General features: G+C 40.7%; 1 protein-coding gene across 1 annotated transcript in view; it reads right to left on the bottom strand.

The window, feature by feature from the left end:
• Positions 1 to 16399: 16399 nt before the first annotated feature.
• Positions 16400 to 25649, bottom strand: part of ASXL3 (ASXL transcriptional regulator 3) — a 174067-nt gene continuing 164817 nt past the window's right edge. The window contains exons 12-13 of the mRNA XM_053664127.1: positions 23131 to 25084; positions 16400 to 20246 (exon numbers count right to left, since the gene is read on the bottom strand). Of these exons, the coding sequence (XP_053520102.1) occupies positions 16536 to 20246; positions 23131 to 25084 (5665 nt within the window). The 3' untranslated portion in view covers positions 16400 to 16535. The remainder of the gene's footprint in view (positions 20247 to 23130; positions 25085 to 25649) is intronic.

Genomic DNA, 25649 nt, shown 5'->3' with positions numbered 1-25649 from the left:
GGAAATTAAGAACACAATCCCATTTATAATTGCTTCAAAAAGAATTAAATACCTAGGAATAAATTTAACCAAGGATGTAAAAGAACTGTACATGGAAAATTATAAGACACTGAAGAAAGAAAGTGAAGAAGATATGAATAAGTGGAAGCAAATACCATGTCCAAGGATAGAAAAAATTAACATCATTAAAATGTCCATACTACCCAAAGCAATCTAGAGCAAGCAATTCCTATCCGGATTCCAATGACATATTTCACAGAACTAGAACAAATATTTAAAATATTTACATGGAGCCACAACCCTGCATAACCACAGTGATCCCAACAAAGAAAAACACATTTGGAGAAATTATGCTATCTAATATCAAACTATATTATAAAGCCATAGTAATCAGCCTGGTGCTGGCATAAAAACAGACACATAGATCAATGGAATGAAACAGAGAGCATGGAAATAAACCCACACCATTATAGTCAATTACTATTTGAAAGAGGAAACAAGCACATACAATGGGCTAAAAATAGTTTGTTCAGTAAATGGTGTTGGGAGAATTGTACAGACACATGCAGAAAAATAAAACTAGACCATCTTCTTACACCACACACAAGAATAAATTCAAAATGGGTCAAAGACTTAAATGTTAAACCCAAAACCATAAACATACTAGAAGAAAATATAGGCAGCAAAATCCTGGACATTGCTCATAGAAATTTTTTATTGGATATACCCCCCCCCCAGGGCAAGGGAAATAAAAGAAAAATAAATAAATTAGACCACATCAAACTAAAAAGTTTTTGCACAGCAGAGGAAATCAAAAAAATAAAAAGACAACCTACAGAATGGGAGAACTTTTTCACTGACGCATCTGGTAAGGGGTTAATATCCAAAATTTATAAAGTACTTACAAAACTCAACACCAAAAAAACAAGCAATCCAATTGAAAAATGGGTAAAATATTTGAATAGACACTTCTCCAAAGAGGACATTCAGATGTCCAATAGACATATAAAAAGATGCTCAATGTCACTAATCATTAGAGAGATGCAAATTGAAACCACAGTGAGATACCATCTCACACCTGTCAGAATGGCCATCATCAATAAATCAACAAAAAACAAATGCTGGTGAGGATGAGAATGTGGAGGAAAGGAAACCCTTTTAAACTGTTGGTGGAAATGCAAATTGGTGCAGCCACTGTGGAAAACAGTATGGAGATACCTCAAAACATTAAAAACAGATCTGCCTTTTGACCCAGCTATCCCACTTCTGGGAATATATCTAAGGGAACTAAAAACACTAATTTAAAAGAACATAAGCACCTCTATATTCATTGCACTGTTATTTACAATTGCCAAGATATGGAAGCAGTTTAAGTGTTCATCAATAGATGAGTGGATAAAACAACTATGGGACATTTACACAATGGAATTGTACTTGGCCATAATAAAAGAAGAAAATTTTACCCTTTGTCACAGTATGGATAGACCTGGAGAACATCATGCTAAGTGAATTAAGCCAGCCAAAGAAAGACAAATACCATATGATTTCACTTATATGTAGAATCTAATGAACAAACTGAAGTAACAAGCAAAACATACTCATAGATGGAAAGCAGATGACAGCTAGTGGGGAGTGGGGAGGTTGAGGGGGAAGGTATTGAGCAAAAAGGAAATAGGACTCATGGACATGAACAACGGTGTGATGATTGCTGGCAGGGAGTGGGGTATAAGGGCTACTTGGTAATGGAAAAAATACAAAAAAAAAGAAAAAGGAAAGTGATGAGTTACATACAAAAAATAAGAAACATAATTTAAACAAACATATGTTAAACCATTTTATATGTTCTCAATTTAACTATACTGTTAGGTTGGAGTCGCCCAAGACACCAGACAGACGCAGTGAGCTAAGGAGAGCAGGGTTTACTAGCAGGGAATAAGAGGAAAAGTGGAGCCAACCAAGGGAGGTTGGGACTCCTTCAGTTGTTCTTAGATCAGGGTTTCTAAATGCAAAATGCTGCAGTTGGGGTATTAGAGTCTGATTGGCTAGAGCTGGTTGCTGGGTGAAAGCTGCATCTGTTATACTGGATAAGCCAACCCCCAGACCCTAATCTTCCTGGGTAGAGTCTGCAGGCAGCTTCCCATGGTGCCATTTTCTCCCCTGGTGATTTTCATTACTCCTAGACCTGCCTACATCTAACGCATACATTTCTAAACTGGTCAATAGAAGGCAAGGAAAATATTTTTTTCATTTAGTAGAGAGAAAGAGACATCAATTTGTTCCACTTATTTATGCACTTTGTTGGTCGCTTCTTGTATGCGTCCTGACCAGGAATCGAACCCACAACATTTGCTATATTAGGATGACTCTCTAATCAACTAAGCTACCCGACCAGGGTTACCTGTCTTAGGTTTGCTAATTTTCCAAGAAGATATAAATAATAAACAGATCTCCATATGCCTTTGAGGTCATAGACTTTCAATACCAAAACCTGATAGGAACAAGCCAAACCAAAAAGGTGTCATAAACTCAAGAGCCTGGGGACAAAAAAACCAAGTGAAAATCATTCACATCCCTTTAAGTGTAACATAAGACCTTAGGACCTGGTCTGAAAATGATTTATGCAGGAATGAGAGGATAAAACTCAAACCTTTACAACTGACCAGTCCTTGCCCTACTCCGCAACCGGTTCAAAGCCATTGCCCTGCTTTAGAATCAATAACCCATAGGCACCGTCATGAGCATGGTTTTCACAATCACGGGAGGGTGTTCCAGTCTGCCCTGTACAGAACCAACATTTGTGGTCACTGTGGCTCCATCAGAATTCGTAACATGCCATTATTCCATACAAGTGCTTTTTAAAAACTCATTTTCCTTTAGTTCCTAAATTACTTGTTGACATTGCCCCTTTAAAAGCTTGATTTAGTGTTGTCTTCAACTTTGTGAATTTGCCTTTCAAGGGCAAAATGGCTTCCCTTTACATTTGTCTGAGCTGGTTGCTATTTACTCCCCAAATTGCCTCTGTTTGTGTTGAGGTAGCTCAACCTTCACCCTTTCTTACATTCATGTCTCCTTGGGGGAAAATGACTTTTGACAGCCCTGAAGACAATTTTGGGTTGATTTTCTTTCCTTGTATCCAAAGAAATGCAAGAAGGAGCTACTGGACCACTACTTACTATACTTTTCTGGACTTCACAATAAATATTTCATAGGCTTTAAAATATATATATTTAATGTTATGTACACTCTAACAATTAAAAAAGCAGGGTGGAAGAAAGGTAGTTTTCCCCTTTTATTTCACCCACATCATATAACCAATGATAATATTTTGGTGTGTATCTCTCCACTCTCTTCTCAAGACTTTTGCAAACTTATGCGAACACTGATTTACATATTTGACACTCACACTTCTCATTTGCATTTCTACATGTGGCTAGTTTTCCAAAATTTCTTTGCACTGGAACTGGAACTTGTTCAGATGTTTTTTTCCTAAATTTCCCTCATGATTCTACTTGTTTTCATTCAAATTATTCCCTGGGGACCTTGCCACAGGCAGGAGCAAAACTGCCAGCCTCTTTTTGTGTATCTGGTCCCTGTCAAACTGCAGTTGGCTACCCTCTGGGCAGGTTCAAGTATAATTTGGCCTCTTCTCAGAGAGTTTAAAGTGACTGGATCTAGTTCTGTGTGTGGGTGTAAAAGATCGCTGCGGTGTGACAACTGTCCCTTGCACAGGACTCATGGAACATTAGCTTAAGGCCAGTGCTATAGCAAGAAAATGATTCTAGAATTTGTGGAACAGATAGGGTACATTGGCAACTTACTTCTGGGGACCCAAAACATCTTAGCACTGTTCTATTGAAAGATTTTCTATCACCTGATGTGGTTTAAGCCATCATTCTAAGAACTAGAAAATTATGGGCTTCGGGGCAGGCTGATTTAACCCACAGGCGATGTGTTCTCCTAGAGCAACTGTGGTCAGTTAGCTAGGTGAACGGTACATGTAAAACAGATTGGGCAGCCACTGGGTGGCAGCAGGAATTTGATAAACATACTGCCTGAATATACTTTCTTACGGTTAGCACACTAAAAGACATTTTTAACAAAATGCCTTTTAATAGATAATATTCACTCAGTTCAACTCTCTTATGTAAACTGGTATATTCTATTAAACTGTGAGAAAATAAATGTATAGAACATTAAGTCTTATCATCCAATATTCAATGGGATATAGCAGATTTTTAGTATCACTCAGGATGACTTTCTAGATGGACATGAGCTGCTTTCCTAATTTAAAGTTGCCATTACTTTAAATAGCTTAAAAAAATCTGCTAACAGAAGTCTTATATATTCAAAGAAATCTCGAAGAATAGAAAGTACAAAGAATAAAATTTTAATTACTCAAAATACCCAGACTTAAATTAATCACTGATAGTTACTTGCTATTATATATTTTTTCATGAGGCTCTTTTATCATCTTTCTTAGTGAATAAATAACTCAGCTTTTTGTTAGGAGCCTAATAACATGAGCACTGAATGAAACTATGCCATCCGAGGACCTCACCAATATTAACAGGAAACGCACTGACTTGGAGAAACATTTACACTTTGTTTGTCTCCTTTTCTTCCTTTATTCAATGGAAATGATGATATACCTGAGGTTCAGGTGATGTCTGGGGAATGTGATGTTTACCAAGAGTACGTTTCCAACTGTAAAATGCAGGCTTTGGAAACAAAGGTGGGCCTTGGGAAAGAGGCGGGAATATGTTTCTTTGAATACCAGAGATTATTTATGATGAGTGTAATATGCTAAGCAGTTTACATGTATTGTTATTTCTCACGACAGTCCTGCCAGGTTACCATAATTGCTCCATTTAGGTGGGTTAAATGGTGACCTGACCTGTGTTCGTTCAACCCCAGGCCTCTGTCAGGCTGGGGCGGAAAGGCGCACCTGTACACAGGCAGATGAAGTTCCTTCCTGGAGCGATGCTTATTGTATTGCTGCTGCTTTGTCTCTTCGAACCGTGCTGCTTACAATGGCAAGGGAATACTTCCGCGCTGATGCTATTATATACCATAGAGTTAACTGAGAGGAGAAAATTAGACTTATTTGCTGTTTTGGTTTTTAAAAACTTTCTCACTTCAGTAGGTGCAACTATCAACTACAGTTCAGAAAGTTCTGTATACATTTTTCAGAGAGTTTTTTAAAATGTAATAAAATTCCCCACACAACAAAAACATGTCTCTGCCGACAGTTTCTTCAACTTACAGAAGTTTTAAAGCCACTCACAACTAAAAGCAGGCTATATCAGAGAAGACACTTCTGGAGCCGTTCATCCATGCGGACGTGTACCTAGAACCGTGTGGTTTAAAGGGCATCATCACCTTCCGATGTAGAAGGTCCTTTCCAGGTGACTTTATGTGTTTGACTCTTGCTTGCCTTACTGGAAAATAAGGACCATACCACTGTCCTAGCTCTCAGAGGTGGCTTTTGACCTAGCGAGGCACTAGATGATCTGGTACTTGAGGCTCTTTTAATATCTGGCTTAGTGAGTAAGTGATTCAACTTCTGTTAGAAGCCTAATAACATGGGCATTTTAATCATTCACTGGGAGAGTTACACTTTCTTCTCAAGTTGGGCCGTTGGAAATAGCTGACCCCATCAGTCATGCAAGAGTCTTGGTGAATGGAAGGTCTTGAAAGTTCATTATTTTGCCTTGTGTAAAAGGTTGCTCTTCTTGGACATTCTAAGAATCAGAGAGAATTTTATGTAAATTATCTACCACAGCACCCAGAGACTCAGGGCCTTACCCTGGCTTTTCTCTGGACCTGGAAGGCCTCTCCGTCAGATGTCCACCTGACATGCTCCTGCCCCTCACACGTGCAACTTGCTGTTCAAATATGACTTTCTATGTTAGTCAGCTGGGGTAAGCACAAGACACCATGGACTCGGGGGCTTAAACAACAGAAAACTGTCTGCTCACAGTTCTGGAAGTCTAAGATCAAGGTGTTGGCTGATTTGGACTCTGGTGAGAACTCTTCTCCTGATTTGCAGATGTCGCCTCCCTGTTGTGTTTTTACATAGGGAGAGGGGGAGAGAGAGAGAGAGTGTGAGAGCGAGCACAGGAACTCTGGTATCATATTCAAACTTAGGGCTTCACCCTGACTGGCGTGGCTCAGTTGGTTGGAGCGCCATCCCATACACCAAAAGGTTGAGAGTTCAATTCCCACCTAGTCAGGGCATATACCTGGGTTGAGAGTTTGTATGGGGGGCAACCAATTGATGTTCATCTCTCACATCAATGTTTCTCTCTCTCTCTCTCTCTCTCCCTTCCTTTGTCTCTAAAATCAATGAACATAGTTTTTAAAAAAGGTTAGGGCCTCAACATATTACTTTTGGGGGTCAACATTCATCCCACTGCACTATCTCAGTGAGACCGTCTCTGGGAATCCTATATGCATTTACACCTTCCATACCACAGTATTCTTTATGCCCTTACTAGGCTTTTTTCCCTTCACAGAACTTTCCATTTTTAAACATACTACGTGTTATATATTTATTTGCTACCTGTCTCCTGAAAGATGAATAATAATGCAGGGATTTCTGACTCTTCATTTTGGCACCTTAACATCCAGGACAGAGCCTAGTGTGGAGGAAGCCAACAATGTAAATACTGCTGGGCACGTGAATGACAACCCCACGTTCTGCATGATGGGAGCTGCTAGAAATATCAAAATAGTTGAGATACTATACGTGCTCATCAGTAGGTTTCAGTCCGATTACATACACAAGGCTCACTGTGAATGAATGGTAGCTCATTATCACTATAAACTAGAATCAGGAGATGATTGAGTAGGAATGGAGAAATCTGTATTGTGCACAATCCCGGAAGAAATTTGTTTTCCATGCAGGAGTTAACCTCCTCAGATCTGCATAAATCTATTTGCTGAACTATGGGTCAAGAAATCAGATTTCTCGTTATTAAAATTATCATTCATTCTTGGTAGTATTTACATAAGCCAACTGCAAACCAGTAAGAACAGATCAAATCTATGTGCTGAAATACATTTTAAATATCCATCCTTATAGGCATTTTATATGCAGAAATCTCCCCTGTGACATTTTAATAAATGACCATGTATACAAATAGCCAATTGCATAGCTTAGGTTCTCCTTCTGATAAATTAGTTTGATATTCACTTTTTAAAAACTGATTTACTCGATTTTGACCAAAAAACTTTCTAAGTAAAGTCATCTCAACTTTTGTTAAGCTTGCAAAGGTATTTTTAAAGCATTCCTTTATTAATCTGAATATAAAACAATAGGGAAAATAATCTCTAATTTAGCTGGCAGATAACATTTATTTTCCTGCTAAGGTCTAGTGACAAAATAATGTTAATGAACATTGTACCTACGACTCCAACAGTGGAACCAAAGAGAAATGAACAGATGCTGACTTACCTTCTCTGGTGAGTCATTCAGGGCACGGAACCACAATCCTGAAGCAAACCAGACCATCTGTGCTGTTTTCTCCAGATGAGCCAAACCATTTTCCCTACAAAGGAGTTTTTATTTCTTTTTATGTTTCTATTTTGAGAAAGCATAATTTCTCCAGTGCAAGCTGCAGAAATGTACTTTCTTCTTGTACTCTGTTGCCCAAATATTTTGATTTTGAACCAAAAGTAATCATGAAGTTAAATGATGACTTCAAAGGACATTCATTTTTCCAAAACTCCCATTTCCTCCATTATTTCCCTATCCACACCCAAGTTGTTCTGGGACATAGGATGTTTCCTAGAAAGGCACTTTCGCATTGCATTTTTTAGGGCATCCCTTCCATTTTATATGGCAATGTTTCATGGTACGATGCTGATGTACCCTGAAGAACTATTTAGTAACATTTTCCTTGAATAACCAAGTCATCAGTAAAACCTTGTATCCACTATAATGCAGCATCTAGCATAGAAGCGGTGACCAAAATAATGTTTGCTCATTGAATGTTGGATTAACCCTGGCACCGAAGGTGCCCCTGTTGCTGGAATCTCCTTTCAGGTCCTGAGGCTCAAGGAGCAAGCTCAGCAGTGAGTGAAATGACGCACTCGTTTTAAGTGGAAAGGGATGTTTCCAAGGGATCTCCTCTTGGAAATGACAAATGTAATTCCTCACCCAATCTAACCTTATCAAATTTATGATTGCTTTGACATATCTTCCAAAAGTTACTTATTAAAATACTTAAAATATTAGCTTGCTAGGTGACTTTAAGCAAAACATGGATAAGTAAGAGGTGATGAAGGGAAGTGCTGTGGGAAGACAGTGAGTCAGACACTTGAATAGGAATGAATGTGAGCAACCTGAAGTCATGCCCTGATGGCGGTGGCATAATGACAGACAGGAGGGCTGAGGCCGCTGGGTGCTACAGAAGAGGCTTCTGCGTAGGGCACAGCCAGCATTCACGTTCCCAGTTCCCGGGCTGGAAAGAATGAAGCAGTCAGAGCCACTTCACTGGTCGGGGTAGGCTGAGGAAAATATTGATCCAGGTGAAGCTTATCTCCGACACTGTATATCCTGGTGGTATCTGCTGGCTCACTCTGGTACGCGTTCTCATTAACCCCAGTGACCACAATGTTCTCTCCTTTCTTGTGACCACCAGCAGAGAGGGATATTTTTATTTCTCAGAAGTATTGGACAAGGCAGTGTGGGCTCTCTGATGCCAATCCCAGCTTGCAAACTGCATGTGCAGAGCTCACTCTTGGTTTTCCTATCTGAACCCTATTGAATAACATGAAGAATCAGAAGCAACGCCTTTGTCTTTAAGTTAAATAATAATCCACGTTATAATATATATCAGGACACTGCTAATTTTTTTGCTATAGCCTCTGTAATATGATTTGACTTTTTAGTATAGGAATATGTATTACATTGATGTTTAAAAAGTATTAGAAAGTCAATGAACATCAAGGGCACGAGGCACCACAAACATTGCTACAACATGTTAACTTAAGAAATCAGTTATTACCAACATCTAATCAAATGCCTAGAATCATGTAAAAAAAGAGCTTGGGACAGATCTCTAAGATGTGTCAAGGACCATACCCCTTACAGAGATCCTTATTGGGGAAGGCTGTATCTTTATGGATGGTCCCTAAAGATAGGGCCCTTGGAATGGATGGTTCCACTTCAAGGGAAATGACCCAGATGCTGACGGGGAAGAGCACGGCCCCTCCCCAACGCCATTGCCTGAAACCGCCAGGCTGGGCGACCCAGGCTCCTCTCGAGATTTCGTCTCACCCAGTGACAACCCGCAGTCTGTCTCACTGCACCTGGTACATGTCTTGGCTACACTCTTGCCACCTTAAAATTATTTTAACACCTTTCCCACTAGTCTATAACTTCTTTCAAGCTTTGGGCCCTCTGATTTGCCTCAGAATCCCTGACACCTAGTAGTCTTTGTAGAAGCTGTTGTGTCTTACAGCAAGTAAGAGAATGGCCTTCGGTCTCTGGAAAATCCTTCATATTCCGGAGCTTAGCTGTGTGTTCTTTTATTTAAACTCTCTAAACTTCAGTTTCCCCATTCATAACACAGATATAAGAACAGTGCCTACACAACGCTATTTTTCTTGGGATAAATGTACCTATGAAATGCTTTGTAGCACTCAATCCATAGAATTTCAAAAGTATTATCTGTTATTTTCTATTAAAGACAATCTGCCTTTTGGGAACCATGTTGGAAATTTGCCATATTTGGTGCGGGATGCAGTTAAATCTCTAAAAGTTCCCATGTTCTCTCAGCATCGAAGAATAAGAATTTGGAACACAGTGTTTTCCTGAATTAAAGCCATAATTTGAAACTAGATGGAGTTTCCATTTGCATGCTTATGATAAAATAATAAAGACTTTCGGACAGAAAATAGGATGGGTCTTCTGTGACCCCCGGTGCCCAGGACCTTGTCTGGGAGCAGCTGGTGCTCCTGCTCCTGCACTTCCAGGGAAGTGTCCCCAGGACAGAGAACTCGGAAAAATCAACAGTGGGTAAGTCCCGGATACTACATTGTGTTTGAGTCACCTTTGAACCACTCCTCAATGATTTCCTTAAAAAACATTTTAAATGAGATTGTAGATGGAAATTTTAGCTTAAGGAAAGTATTGCAGAAACAAACTTTCCCATAAATGCCATGGATCTGCTAAGTATAAATCATGACTCAATAAAAGCAGATTCAGGAGCGCCTTTGTTCACAGAACTAATGCCCAGCTCGTCCTAACAGGGCCATCTCTCCTGGTTTGTCTGGCAACTTTTTGGCTTGGCTGATGCTTTGCAGGATCGTTAAATATTTTCAGTACAGCTTTACTTATAGTTAGGTACCACATGAGGCATTATTTAATAAACCTGAAGAGAAAACTAAAACTATGTGTTTTAAATGAAATGGCAAAAGAAATTAGCTCTTACTCTGCAAATCATGTGATCTCCCTTTATTCAGTGAGAGTAAATGGTAATTAACTATACTGGCAACTTGGATAAAAGTTTCTTTAAGAAACCAATTCATGGCTCAATTTAGATACAGATTAGATGTGACACTGGGTTGCTCCAGCTTCTCATTTCTGCATATGACTTTGGATAATTGCATGTGATTTGAACTTGAAATATTAAATCTAGGCAGTCTATAACTAAAGATTTACAATAATTTTGTGGAGTGGGAAGCACTTCCTAGGATTTCTGTTCAATTGTGTTTTGCAGAAGGAAGCCTCATAATGCCATACCAACCACTCTCCTAGCTAGGTTCTTCCAAGACAGCATACTCACCATTGATGAAAAAGGAGTATCCGTGGGAAAAGTGACGAATCACTGGGGAAACCACGTGTCCTCAGATAAGCACTACGATGGATACAAATGAACACTTTAGATCCTAAGAGCAATTGTTACTCAATCAGGCTACATTAATATGTTAAGAAAATAAATGTTTATATAAAATCATAGAAGTGTACTTCTTTTATGAGAATAAATGAATTAAAACATATAAGGCATCCAGATCCATTTTAATAAAATATCACTTTAAAGAATGCTGCACTGTATAAACTTCTCTAATAAATTTTGGAAGAGATGATACTGGTGAAGCAATGCAAACGAAAAAGTCCCATAACCCTAAGTAAAGAAAGCATTTTGTAAATATTTTAATAGAAAATATAGGACAAAAAAGAATGTCATCATTAGAGTGAAAATAATTCAGTGAAACTTAACTATCTGCCATTGACTTACTTCGATGTGTTAAACTTTCATTATTATAATTCTTTTAGGAATAATTTCCATTAAAATTTAGTTTTAGGAGGAGTAAAAAGCATGTTTTATTCTTTTTCTTCCAAAAGTAAACATCCTCTTTCGCCATCTGGTGGCTAAAGACAACATTTTCCATGTGGATAAAAATAGCTGAACTCAAGATTTAACGGCTAATTATGTTTAAAGCTTCTAATTCATCTCACTGTAAAGATATGCATACATTTAACCACTGTAAACATAACTGAGGCAGTTTTGTTATGAGTTCCTAGCACTTTATTCAAATAACCCAAGCTATAATATTTAAGCCGAGATTAAAAATATTAATGAGGGCCAATTTAAAAGAATTTGTGAAAGTTAACTCATTTGGAAGGTGAAAATTAAACACGGTAGCAACAATTTCTTCAACTGTCTTTCACTATAAGAATGAACAAGATCTTTATGAAAACAAGAAGATCCAAACATATTTTTAAATGATAAGCACAGTAGATAGTTAATTTCAAAGAGGTGTCAGTTTGGTTTTTACTGTTCTAACAATAGTTGTAATCATTTGCTGACAATTCACTACACCGGGGAGAATGGGTAGATAATTTAACATCAATCCTTTGTCTTCTCTATAACATTTTTCTTAAGTAAAATTTCCAGTGCGTTTATTAGTACATTTTATGCATACAAACTACCTTGCTTCACAAAAGAATCAACAATAACAATTCTTTAGTGTTTAATTTCTTTATTTTCTCCAGAATAGTTTAATATTGAAACCCAAATTGTTATTTTTTGAGAAAGGGAAAAACAGAGAAACATGAAAAGACAAACATTTTGTTTAACTTATGGTTTGTGAGCAGTCACTTTTGTAGGCAACACTTTTTCTCTTTGTAGAAAAGAAGAAATAAAAAACAAACAGCACCATTAAAGAATGCATGATCCCTGAATTCTAAACAAAATACTGTCTAAAAATTGTTTCAATGCTTATTACACTCAGTCAAATTTAGTCAGGTATCAAAGCAAGCGTAACAGTTTTAAATTGTAGCAGTCTTGCTGAATTCACCAACTGCTCCCCCTTCTGAGAATTTCACACACCTTTTCTGAGTTTTTCCTGTGGGAGTAATATATTCTTTGGTAAAGGACTGAAGGAGGGTTTTTCTTTTCTTCTGCTGATAAAATGTCCATGTATGTTGAGGGTCTTCCCCTCAATCTGTGTTTGTCATGCATGTTTTGTTTGGGTTGATTTCACATTTTCCTGTTACACTGTAAGAGTAATACCGCCTTTAAAAAAAAGGCATTAAATGGCTAATGTCAAACAGATGTAAACATTCAGAATACTGACCAAAAAAAAATACACACAAACACACATTTAAAAAAAGAAACTGTACTGAAAATATGAATCCGATCAGGTTTCCATGAAGCAGGGGAAAATACAGCAGTACAAGAAAATTATGGCAACCAAGTAAAGCACTTTCTCTGTAACATTCATGAACAGTACAAATACAACAAAGTTTTCCTACCATCTAAATTATTCTGCAACTATCAAATATAGTACAAAGCGAAATAGTATGTGCTATAAAAAAAAGCAGCTCCTTTAAATTATCGTAAAAATGTTTTTTGTTCGCTTTACAGTGACAAAGCATGAGGACTGAAGACGACAAGATTTTTATATTCAGTGACATTTTGGCTACGTAGGCCCCTGACAGTCTGATGAGTTCCTTTGCTAGGACTCTTCACATTGTTCTCTGGAAACACAAATGGACAGTGACTCTGGGCTCTGTATGTTCAGCGGGCTCATTCCCACCAGGCAGCCAGCACGGTGCTTGGCCTTGACACCAGAGAGACGATGCAGCCCTAACCTCAGCTTCAGCTTCTGTAACCTCGGTCTTTACCAGACCCAGGAGGAACCAAGGCCATTGCAACTTCCTCTTTAGAAATTGCGGGCTGCAGCATCGAGTATTCTTACTCTTGACTGCCTTATGAAGCACCTGTGCCCATCAGCTTGTTTGTTTTTGCATGTTTATTTTGAAATGAGTAGGACTATCCAAGGTCTAGAAGTCAACTAAACCTTCTATAGCTCATCCTAGAAACACATATCACCACAAAGTCTTTATAGCAACCAGGCTCAACCTCATAGGTTTTTCAAGTTTTCTTTTTCAAACTAGGCCTTAGCAGGGAAATATTATAACTAATGATGCTCAGTTCACCAACATTTCTGCTATTCTCACTTGGGGGGAAGGACATTATTTTCATTTTGAAAATGAATTTGCATCAGAATGTTCTTATTAACATGCCCATTAACTACCTAAATGTCTTTACACACCTCAGGCATATGCATATCATATAGGAGGGGGATTAGGGAATAGCTGTTTTCTTCCTTCCCTTGCTCCAAAAGTGCTACTTACGGAAATACATCCTTTGTGATAAAAAAAAAATTACATGTCACATGTGCAAGTCCTATTCCTGATAAGGATAGCATAGTGTCCAACAATCAGGATAATGCACACACTAAAATTTGCACATTACACTACAATAACCATGTAGTAAATAACATATTCCATTTGCACATAGGCAGACAGCTATGGGAATCAGGATACTAAGAACCTACTCACCTAATCCAAATATACTGGCCTTTGTATACACAGTAAATGGACAATTGTAAAACATCTGGCCCAATTTTTAATTCTGAATTTTTTTCTTTCTTTCCATTATTTTTTAGCCCAAAGATACTAATTTTTTCAGTAATCAAAATCATATGTGAACATTTGAAATTTAAACTGGGGCAAAAAAAATGAGCAAGGGCATAGAAGAATTATGCTCTTTGGACCTGGTGGATAGAATCCACCCACAATCGACAACTGATCTCCCAACCTATTACCTGAAAAATCAAAACGTACGGAAGGACACTTTTCTTTACTCCCAGTAAGCAACTTGCAGGCAGTGTTCCATACTGATGGAACAGGTAAGGGGCTCAGAGTCCCATCAGCCTCAACTGCGCCTCGTATACAGAGTGCAGAGGTTTTGTCGAGTTTCTTTCAACACCGTGTCAGCTACTGTTAGGATAGGTTTGCTCTGCTGGTGTGGGCAGTATCTGACACCGGTAGAGCAGCAACTGAATTGGGAAGGAGTTGGCGTGCAAGTGTCTGTGTTCAGGGACGCCCCTCTGTGGGACGAGGGCATGATCTTCTGAACCCAGATGACATCAGAGCCAGGCAGGCCACTGAGACACCATGGACGAGGGTGCCACCCAAACCACCCAGAGCAGAGTGAAGCAAGGATCCACTGGAACGTAGGCTGCATTCCTTGGGAAAGGGCTGGTTAAGTGCATTGCTTTGTTTTTTGTTTGTTTGTTTGTTTGTTTTCAGTTGTGAGTTAATTTTGTTAATTTTCATGGGAAAAACAGAAGTGACAACACTGAAGCACCAAATTGCAGCCACGACGGCAGGCCTCTCTTTGCTTTTCTTGTTTTTTAAGATCAAGTATGTTTCACTATCAGCAATTTGTTAATAAAAATGACGTTTCTGTCACCTAGCAAAATTTGGCAACATCACAATAATAAATATGAAAGGGAAAAAAAACATATACCATGGCTGACTACTATAAAAAAAGAAATCACAAGTGTTTTTTTCCCCAGAAATGTAATTTCTGTTCATTCCAGTTAATTTTTAAGACGTGTTTTAAGGGAATGTCAAAAGTTTACATCGCTTAGGATGACCCCATGTGAAATCCCTGTCATCCTCACAATGACAGGTGATATTTTACCCCCAGTTTTTTAAAAATTCTACAGTCGCACTCAATCAATGGGTTACAGACACTCCGTATTTTGTGCTCTGTAATCAGAAGTTTAATGGGTGTGGTTTTTGTTGTCTTTCATCTTCCCACAATGTGCATGTGCTTTTGAACTTGCATTAGGGAACAGAGCCTCCTGAACTAAAGCTGTTCTCTTGCGTGAGGGTGGCCAAAGCATGTGGAATGCAGCTCAAATACTCAACACTCAGACTTCACCGGATAAACGCTGAGGACGAGTTGTAAGATGCAGTATCCCTTTGTCAAAATCAGTTCCACTCCCCCAGATATGAAGTATGTACTGAATTCACTTGAGGGAGGAAAAAGCATGCAATGCCTAGAACAATTTTTAAAATAAGTGTAACTTCAGAGTAAAATAGAATCATATAAATTGTGAATCAGGAGGAAAAAAATGGTTCAGAAAAATATCAACACTTCAGCCTTTTGCAGTCCCTTTGACCATCAACGACAGTTTAAAAAAGAGATGGTCGGCCTTCAAAGCTGGAAGCCAGAATGCACCGGTGTCATCACTAAAGGTCCACAATTATGTCACCCAAGTTTTAATACCTAGTGTTGTATCAGAGTGAAGGCAATGGACCAGTATCTACATTATCAGCCCCCTTACACGAGTTTGCATACATTGCATTTTACTTATTTTTAGGACTTTTTAAAAATTCTTGCTCTTAAAGGCCACACATGAGCTCTGAAATCCTCTGGGCCCAAGGCTCTCTGTTGGCCAATGGATCCTGCTTTGTCAGGTCCAAGGGCTCCAACCGGGTCACTGGGCATGCGGCCCGCACGGCAATTTCCGGCCGAAGACACATCTCACTATGATGTGGGAACAATGTCCAAGGCCAGTACAGACATTCTGCCAGTCTCTGAAAAGAATAAAAAGGGAGGAAAGAGAATAAGGACAGTGGAGTTTAGTAGTGGCATGCCTCCTTTAATGTATCTTTTGTGATATGAGTAAATACAAGGAATCAAACATTTAAATCGGATTCCTCATTCCAAATATGATTTAATCACTGGGGTCAAGGTGCGTCCAAAAGAGTCCATGGTGAAAGCCCTCGCTGTGATGGTTCATCTACAGAAGGACACATCACCCACCCGAAATCCCTTTCACTGTTCTCTTTCTGCACCTGCATTTCTGGTTAGTGTTAAGTATTTAAAAATGTCCTTTTCCTATCTACACCTGAATTTCAAAAGAAGAAACAAAACCTGATGTGCTAATGACTGGTATACACATGGACAAAAATTTCCCAGGCCTGGGAAAGGCAACTCAGTATGTCGAGACATGCCGTGAGCCACTCGGATGGGAGGGAATCTCTCCTTCCCCAAAAATGCAAAAAAAAAACAAAACCCAATAATAATCCCACAAAGATATCTGTCCCAAAATAAAATAAATTAGCACAATATAAAGCACTGAGTTATTCAATTTGTTGCTGCTGACGCTGTGGGGTTTTCCCATTGTTGACAAGGGATACTGCATCTTTCATCCAGCTCTTATCGCACAACCAGGCAAGCTACACAGAGTTTCGAAGGACCTATGCAGTCGTCATGGCAGAAGGCCCCACAGCCTTTGCACACAATCATGGCTTTCAGCCGGCAAGAGCATTTCAGTTCCAATTCATCCGCGTTGCTGCTGTCGGCAAAGTTCTGAACAGGCATCTGAGCGTTCTGACCGGGCAGGCCTGTGGCAGGACTGGAGCCACTTCCCAAAATCCCAATGGACTTTTCAATGGCAGAGGCTGCCCTTTTGAAGCTCGTGCTACCAAAGTGTATTGTTGGATAATTTCCACAGAGCTGCTGTTGTTGCTGCACCTGCATTTTCTGAGCAGCTAATTGGGTAAAAGGCTTTTGTGGCTCAGAAAGCAAATAGGAAGAGAAATCTGCATTCTTTAGCGCAAATGCTTTTAACTGTTCTTTCATTTCATTCTGGTCATAGGAAACTTGTTTCATGCCCAGTTCACAGCTGCTGCCTAAACCTTCCTCAAAAGAAAGAGGTTCCGATTTTATATTGCTACATATGCCCGTGGACTGTGGCCAACTAAGTCTCTTAGTGGTTTCCATGGTAACCGGGGGTTGTTTTTGATCGGCTGGGACTTCTGCATTAGGAAGAGGTGGAGGTAGTGGAGGTGGTGGTGGGGGCGGAGGGGGCAAAGCCAAGGGTGGCGGGGGTGGTGGTGGGGGCGGTGGGGGCTGCACTAGTGCTTTGCTTGGCATTGCGTGTGCAGCCCCTCCCACGTCATCGCCTTCCTTGATGGGCATATTGGGGGATAACATGTTGGCTAACCTTAGCTGGTGAGGTCCTGAAGAAAGGCCCACCTCTCCCAGTCCCTTTTGTTCAAGATGCCTACTGAAGGCAAATGCATTGCAGCCCACTGGGGCCTTGGCAGAGGCCTGTAACAGAGCCGCCGTTGGAATGGGGCCCCTGGCAGCCATGGGCATTTGGTAAAACTGCTGTCTGTGTGAGGTACCGGCGTCAGGATGGAAGCCGCCATTCTTGTCCACGTGAAACAGGTTCTGCTGGAAGCTGCAGGAGGGGAGCAACCGCTTCTGCTGCTTGACCTCAGGGCTGTGAGCAATCCTGTTCTGGATGGCGTGCTTGCTCAGCCACTCTTGCTTAAAGGGCTGGCTGTGTCCTAGCTGATTCAGGCTGGAGTTGATGACGCAAGGCACGCCTTTAACATCCGGCTCCACCAACAGTCTCCCTGGTTCACATTTAACTTGAGTGTGCTCCCCCACAGTCCTGGCTACTCTCTTTTTGGGGTGGTTTTCTCGCTTTCGCATTTGGAGTGGTGCAAGAGTCCCCGCCAAGTAGCCCTTCCCGTCTGGGTTTGGAGAGCTGGACGGCATTTCAACAACGTTCCTCTCTGGTGCTGTTTTACCCACTGAGGTAGTTTGAAGAGGCAGAGGAAGTCTATTGATTTCGAGCTTGGCTCCCAGTCTGGGCTGTGGCAGCACTTTTTCCAAAGGCAGGTTGCCCTGTAGCAACTGCGTCACCAGTGGGTTATTCGCCTCCACAGAGGACAGACGGCAGCTTGAGCCCCCGGCACTGGGAACTCTTTTCAGGGTGTCTGTAGCCAAGGAAATCACCTCTTCCATGGGACCAGAGGTGGGAACCTTCGCGTTCTGCGACTGTTGCACATTAGGAGCTGCCTCTGTGGCTGGAGGTGGCAGCTCTGGCGCTGGGAAGTCCTCAGTGTCCATCCTAAAGCCCTTTTCCACTTCATGAGGTTCAGATTTCACAGGGTGGGCGACACTTGTGATGAGATTCCTAGGGTGAAGCTCTGACATGTGCGAGTAGCTGGCATGTTCAGTTTTAATAGCCTTTGGACAGCTCTGCTCTAGGTATTCCTTCTGTTTACTTGAGCCCGAGTGATTAACCAGAGGCTGTCCGTTGCTCCTCAGGCCCTCGTCACTCCAGCCAAGCCGGTTGCCTGGGTTATATTGATTGCTACAGGTTGTGTCTGCCTCACTTTTGAAGGTGGTCGGGCCCCGTGCCTGCTCAGCAAAGCTATTACTAGGAGCAGTCACCTCATTTAATTTCTCTGGAACAACCAGGGGTACTTCTCGGAGACTCGTGCAGGGGGCCTGCAGCGTTTTACTGTCTTGTTTCGCTGCACAGGTCGCAATGAAACTAGAACCGTGATCTGTGCTTTCGTTGGCAACCGGCTCAGGCCTGCTAATAACAGACACCTGAGGACATGCCATGGGCTGTATGGCCGCCTCTGTCCTCACCGACCTGCTCTGGATGTCCAAGCTGGCTTCTGCGCTTTCAATGGAGACGGTCAGAGACAAAGTGGAGGTCAGCGTGGTGCTGTGGTCAACGATGACTTTACATGGAATCGATCTGTTTATGGCTGCTGGTGCAAAGCCCCCCGAAGGCTGCTGAGGTTTCCCAGAATTGTCTGCCCTGTTTCGAGACCCTGAATTTTTGTCCAAGCTTTCAGCATTTAACTTGGGAGGACTGTTGTAAGAGTTTATTGTCAGCATGCTTCCAGTAAACATTGCGACAGGTGGGCATGCAACCAGAGTATCAGTGCTGCCCACTGAATCCCTGCAGCTGAGGGCTGCTCTCACAGTGGCCCCCATGGACGTGGTGGCCTGTTCTTCACTCCCAGGCATGGCTATCTTCTCAGGAGGAAATCTGTTGTTAATTCCTGTCGGGGGAATCAAGACAGAACTAGTGGAGAGATGGTTTGGCAAGTTATTTCCAATGGAGGGAGTTGGCACGGAGGTGTACTGACTGGAGACTAAGTTACCAGCACTGCTGCTTGGTATGAGCAACTGCTTGTCATCCGCGGAGCCCGATACGCTAGCGCCCCCGGCAGTAGTGGGAATGGGAGTACTTTCTATGCATTTTGGTATAATGGCTATGCATGGAGTGTCAGTTCCCTGGATGGTTTTTAACATGCTTATATTACAAGCAGAAATTGTAGTGTTTGTATTATCAACAGACATTAGAACAGAGGATTTATCAACAGAACTCACAAAGGGATGTTCTTTAATTGCTCCCGACATAGCAGTGCTGCAAACAGACACGGGGACAGAATTTTTATTAAAAAGCACGGGCACACTGCTAGTTGCAGAAGAGGTAGATGAAACAATTTTCTCAGATAAATGGGACACAGGTATATTCTCATTGGAACTCTGCACAGACAAATCAGTGGCAGTTTCTGGAAGTTTGGCTGGGTTATGTGACGGCTGTAATACGGTGGTGGCCTCCCGAAGGTGCACAGACTTGTTGCTTGGAGATCTGCAGTTTGGATTGACAATAATGACACCAGTTGTAGCCTCGATTTTTGTTTCAGGGGTAGAAGAAACTTCTAAGCTTGGAGGGCCTTCCTTTGAGCCAGGTGGAGGTAACCGAGACTCCTTAGTGTTCTGGAAGAGATGGGTTCGGGCTTGATGCTTTGCGAAGAGCTTTGCCTTTGTCTGCTCTTTGATATGTGCCAGGGTTCTTGCCTTTCCACCCTCTCCTGGGCTCCCCATGGCTCCAGAGACGATACTCGCTGCTGCGGCTACAGCAGCAGCAGCCGCTGCTTCTCGCTGGGCCCTTGCTTGCTGGGCTCGAGCCTTGATATCTGCAAGGGTCCTGGCTCCCGTGTTCCTCCCACCACTGACGGATGTGCTAGGGGATGCTCGAGACTCTGGTTTGGAGACTGGTTGGCTCTTGATAATGAAAGGTGGCCCAATTTTGGAAAGCTGGATCTACAAGAAGGGAGAATGGAAAGATAAAGTGCTTGGTCCAGGATCACAGAGAAGACACATGGCACGAAACAATGCAAAGAAGAGTAGCTGCATTTTCTCGTAATGTGGTATTAACTATACCTAAATTCCCAAATGGGTGATTAGGGTACCAAGGAACATGAAATGCAGCATGAGTGTGAACATTATAAACTTTAATCTCTGTTTACTCTATGAAAACATCAACTGGTGACTTCATTTTCCACGGAAATGAAACATTTTCTTAATGCCTCATATAAATGGAAACAAAGTCCATGTCTCTCAGAATGAGGTGATCCAAAAAGACTGAGGAATATTTAGCTTTTAAATTATCTTTCCCTGCTGGCATGAAAATCTGGGACCTCAACTCTACTTGAGTTTATCGGTCTAATTTGATACACACACACACAAAGCCCTAGCTAAGAGGTCAGGAGATTAGCATTCTCATCCTGACTTTGCTTGAAGAAACTCTATGATGCCAGGCAAATCACTGTGTCCTTCAGAGTCTCCAGTAACATCCGTGAGGCAGACATCCTATAGTGCTTGTGTATTCTTCTATCACCTAGCATGCTGCTTTATCCATATGTAATAAGCACACAGACAGAGTTCGTAAACTCAGGTGTAAAACGAGACCAGTTATTTCTGGTCTATTTCCTTCCAGCACTGTTATAAAGATGGAACTCTGGCTTTGTTTCTTCTTCTTTTTTTTTTTTTTTTTTGCCTCTAAAAGGAAGTATGGGTTAGGCTGTTTCTTTGGATTGTGGTAATCCACAATTTGCTGAACTTTGTAAAGGTCCCTATGCACACTGTTTACCTACTCATGCTAATTAAGAAACTAATAGTCATCACCAAATTCATGAAGCACAAGACAACCAACATATCATAGCAATGACTGTGATTTTCTAGTCACTAAGAATGCTCCTAAGAGTCATAGATTTGTAGAGCTGGAAGGTATCTAGCTAAAGTCTCATTTTACAGTTGAAAACAACTGGAGGTCACCCTGGCTGGTGTGGCTCAGTGGATTGAGAGCCAGACTGTGAACCAAAGGGTCACTGGTTCGATTCCCAGTCAGGGCACAATCCTGCGCTGCAGGCCAGACCCGCCCCCCCCCCAGTAAGGGGGGCTCAAGAAGCAACCACACATCGATGTTTTTCACCCTCTTTCTCCCTCATTTCCCCTCCCTCTAAAAATAAATAAAATCTTTTAAAAAAATCCGAAAACTGGAGGTCAAGCAGACTGCTCTCAGGCCATATGACAGTGAGCAGAGGGAAGGTCTCAGGGCTCCCATTTCAGGGCTTTTGACATGTTCTATGCTTCCTCTTTTTCCCTTCTAGAACTTTTCTTAGAAAACATATATCCCTTTTCTTAACATACATATATTTACATTATAAACATTTGACACATGCTACAGGATCATATCAATTTGGAATTACACTACAGAACTTTGTTAGATGGAGTTATCTTCCTGAACAATCTCACTTCTCATTGTCAAAGTTGCGACACCTCTCTTCTAGTTCAGATGCTCCAAAGAAAAGATAAATTCAGAGAGGGAATTCCATTTTTCCTTTTAAGTATTTCCCTTAGTTTAAAAAATTGAAAACCATTAAAAAAATTAAGCCTAGGTATATTTAAGCAATAACTCAAGGCCAAACAAACATCAAGTATACTTATAGTATCTACCTGTTTAACTATTTTTACATAAAGTGTTTAAAATACTTCCTTTGAAAAGCATGCTCATATTTTTCTTTCCACTGCTTCAGAAATTAAAACACATAGCAGAGTTTTAGGTTCATCTTTTACATCTCTAGAATCTCATTTTACCAGGGACTGCTTTATTAAACAGAATAACTACAACCACGCTCTTAAAAGTCAACCTTATGGAGATCATGAGTAACATATAAAAGGTATCAGAGCACCTTGAACTAAAGAGATTAAGGGAAACAAAGCTTGAGTATGTTTAGAATTCTAGACCAATTCTGTGATGAAACAGTCTATAAATGGACTCAGAGAAAAGCACTGAATACATTTAAATTATAGTGAGTAAAGTTTTTTCATTAAACAGAGTTTCTTTTGTATTAAACTCAATTTTCTGTTTATTAGGCAGGGCCAATTTATATAAAAGTTTTTTTTTTCCTGAGAGTTAAAATCTACTGGGATCAAAAGAAAGTAAACAGAAATGTTTTTCTACAGGTTTTAGTTTCTGTGTGAAGTTAAATACCTTTTTTACTATCTTGGAAGTAAAAAAAAATGATGTGTATGCCTATATATCCCCAGCATTTCCCTTCAGGATTCCCAAAGCAATTTCATTCACTTATTTAAGAAATATTTAATGGGGCTCTTCCAAGCCAGGTCCCTCTATCCTAGGCAACAGCGGTGTTCAGTATTTTTTGGAAAGTGAATCAAGAGAATATGGACCTTAAACTCTTAAGTGCTTGCCTCTAACTTCTGACTACTTCTTCCTCTAGTTCTTCTGAACTTTTATAGGTCACTGAACTGTCTTTCAAGTTTTTCCAAGTTTATTTATGAACAGGTCTCTGTCCTACACCCCAAAAGACCCTGTATCTCAGTGGCCTGGGGCAACTCCAGGCCCCGTTCTCCCTCCCCATTTCTTTTTCCTCCAATGCTAAGGTCTAAATACACACATGTATCTAAACTTATCACATGAACGCAATGCACAGTCTAAGAAAGAATCATTTACTATTAGTCTGGTGCTTGAAATATTAGATTACCAACTGCTACATAAAACCTGGAAGGAAGAAAACCTCATTTAGTTTTGGAAAAACTAAGTACATAAATAGAAAAGCCTATGTATAGAATTGCTTTTCATTTCTTTTTTTCTTTTTTTTTTTTTTTTTTTGAAATACTGTACCTTGAGAGGAGGCACCCGGGGTTCCTCTCGTGGGGGCTGCTCTTTCTCGGATGGGCTGCTGGATGGCAGGCTCCGGGGGGATGGGTCGTCCTCTATCCTCGCCCTCTTTTCCTTACAGATTCCAAAGCTATGCTGCTCTGCAGTTTTCCTCTTTGATATCTCGGATTCTCTACTTTCATTTCTCATCCCATCAGGTGACTTGGAAGGCTCTGGCAACTTTGAAGTATGCGGGGTTTCCAGCCGATTCTGTGAGCTCCCTTGCTTATGTGTCTTATTTCTAGAGCCTTCTGGAAATGAAGCCTTGTCCACTGGCGAGACATACTGCTTGTCCTGTAATTTAGCTGATGGAAGCTCATTTCCTTTACTCTCTGTTTCTTCAGAAAAAAGAGACAATTCCAATGGTGAAGATACCCCTTTCTTTTCTGTTCTTTGTAGGACATTATGATTTTTACCTTTCATGATTTCTGTAGAAGGACGTTCTGGAATCGAAGCAGGATAGGGCTTCTCTGTTTCGACATGTGACTTACAAGGCTGCTGATTCAGGGTCGTATTGTGTAGTTCTTCAGATGAGAATGCTTCAGGAGCGATGGAAGAAGAACCCATTTTGATGGGTTCAGGAGTATTTGAGAGAGTTTGCTGAGACAGAAGGCTCTCTCCCAGGGGCTTGGCAGGCATAGAACTTTCATCTTTCTGTGGGGAGAGTGGTTCTTCAGATGTGCAAGGTGACTTTCTTTGTTGATGCGCCGTTCTTTCATTCATGGAGGAATTAGAAATTGGAGATGATTCTGAAGGAAGTGGCAGACTGGATATAAAAGTGGTCTCTGATGTGAGAAGCATGGAAGACATTGAAGAAGTTTCTGATGTCAAAGGTAAATCAGACATGGGTGATGCTTCTGATGTTAAAGGTAAATTTGATACTGGGGATGCTTCAGAGGTTAAAGGTAAACTGGACATTAGTGATGCTTCTGATATTTCAGGTGAAGTGGATATTGGAGATATTTCTGACATCAAAGATGCATGAAGGTTTTCTTCGGTGGGATTTCTCTGGTTATATTTGTCTGCATTTTCAGTGCTGGACACTTCAGAACAAAACATCGTCTCAAGGGAGGCTGGAGTACATGATTCTTCTGAAGTGGACTGGGTTTCCCCTCCCGGGGACGTCATGCTGGTACAGGCTCCCTCTGGGCTCTCAGAAGAGAAGGAAGTTTCAGAGATACAAGCGTTTTCAGAAAGCTGTTCATCAGGATCACTCTGTAGCTCCATATCTACAGCAACTCCTTCATTTGGAAACTGGTCTTCTAAAGAAGACGACCCTGTTTTCATTTTTAAAGTATTGGTCTCTAGTGCAGTTTCTGGCTCCTTAGGTTCTGTGTCGTTGACATGAGTCACGGATGAAGTGGAAGGGATGAGAGACTCACAGACTTCTAGTTGATCAATAACAACTGACATTTCCTCCTGGGGAGATTCTGATTTCTCTTCCCCCTTAACTTCAAGAGGAGGCAAAGTTTCTAAAACATCGTTCATCATAACACAAGATTCTAAGTTATCTTCCGGAAGTGCTATCTGGGGCTCTTCGTGAGCACTGGCAGGGATTTCAGACTCCTCAGAAAATTCGGGTACTGTCTTGTGACTTTCATCCTGGCACTCACAGATACTAGTCTCTACCTCTTCTGCAATTTCCTCCTGAATCACAGATTCTTCAGGGATCAAGATATCCTCTGATTCCAATTCTGCCATTACATCTTTACCTACATCTACCATCGGGCAGAGCGCAGCACAGAAATCAGATGCTGGCGAAGTTGGACTTTTCATGCTTTTTGGCTGTTGTTCTTCCAAGGGAGTCTGTGAAGAAAGACCTGGAAGACTAGAGGCTCCACAAGAAGAACTACTTTCAGCTCCATTATTGTTTGGTCCAGAAGTGAGCTCTGTAGATTCCTCTCTTGACATGCCCAACCTGAACAGAAATCAGAAACACTAAATTGCTGTCCAACCACAAAACTTAAAAGGTACAACTTGGATTTCTCACAAATATAGTATTCAGTAAAAGGAAGTACATCAGATTAACTTTATAATCGCTAAGTAACATGCTTAATTTATATAAAGTAGTTTATGACTTGGGTTGTCTACTTAGTATACAATCATAACTAGAATAAACTATTTCTGGTTAGGAGAGGTATAGATTTTTACTGTGTGAGCCGAGAGGTATGAATCTTACTAACAGTTAGTAAAAGGAATAAGAAAATTACATACTCATTAGATTCCACACAGAAGTAAAATCATATGGTATTTGTCTTTCTTTGACTGGCTTATTTCACTGAGAATAGAACCCTCCAGGTGCATCCATAATAAATTAACAAACAAAATAGAAACTGACTCATGGCTGTCAGAGGGGACAGGTAGGGGGCTGGCTGAAAAAGGTAAAGAAAGTAAGTAAAAATATAATATAATATAATATAATATAATATAATATAATATAAGCTCATAGATGGACAATAGGCTGCTCATTACCAGAGGGAAAT

This window comes from Artibeus jamaicensis, unplaced genomic scaffold (genome assembly GCF_021234435.1).
Source record: "Artibeus jamaicensis isolate MK-2021 breed Jamaican fruit bat unplaced genomic scaffold, CSHL_Jam_final contig_354, whole genome shotgun sequence".
NCBI classification, from domain to species: Eukaryota; Metazoa; Chordata; class Mammalia; order Chiroptera; family Phyllostomidae; genus Artibeus; species Artibeus jamaicensis.
This window is presented reverse-complemented; position numbering and strand designations above follow the sequence as displayed.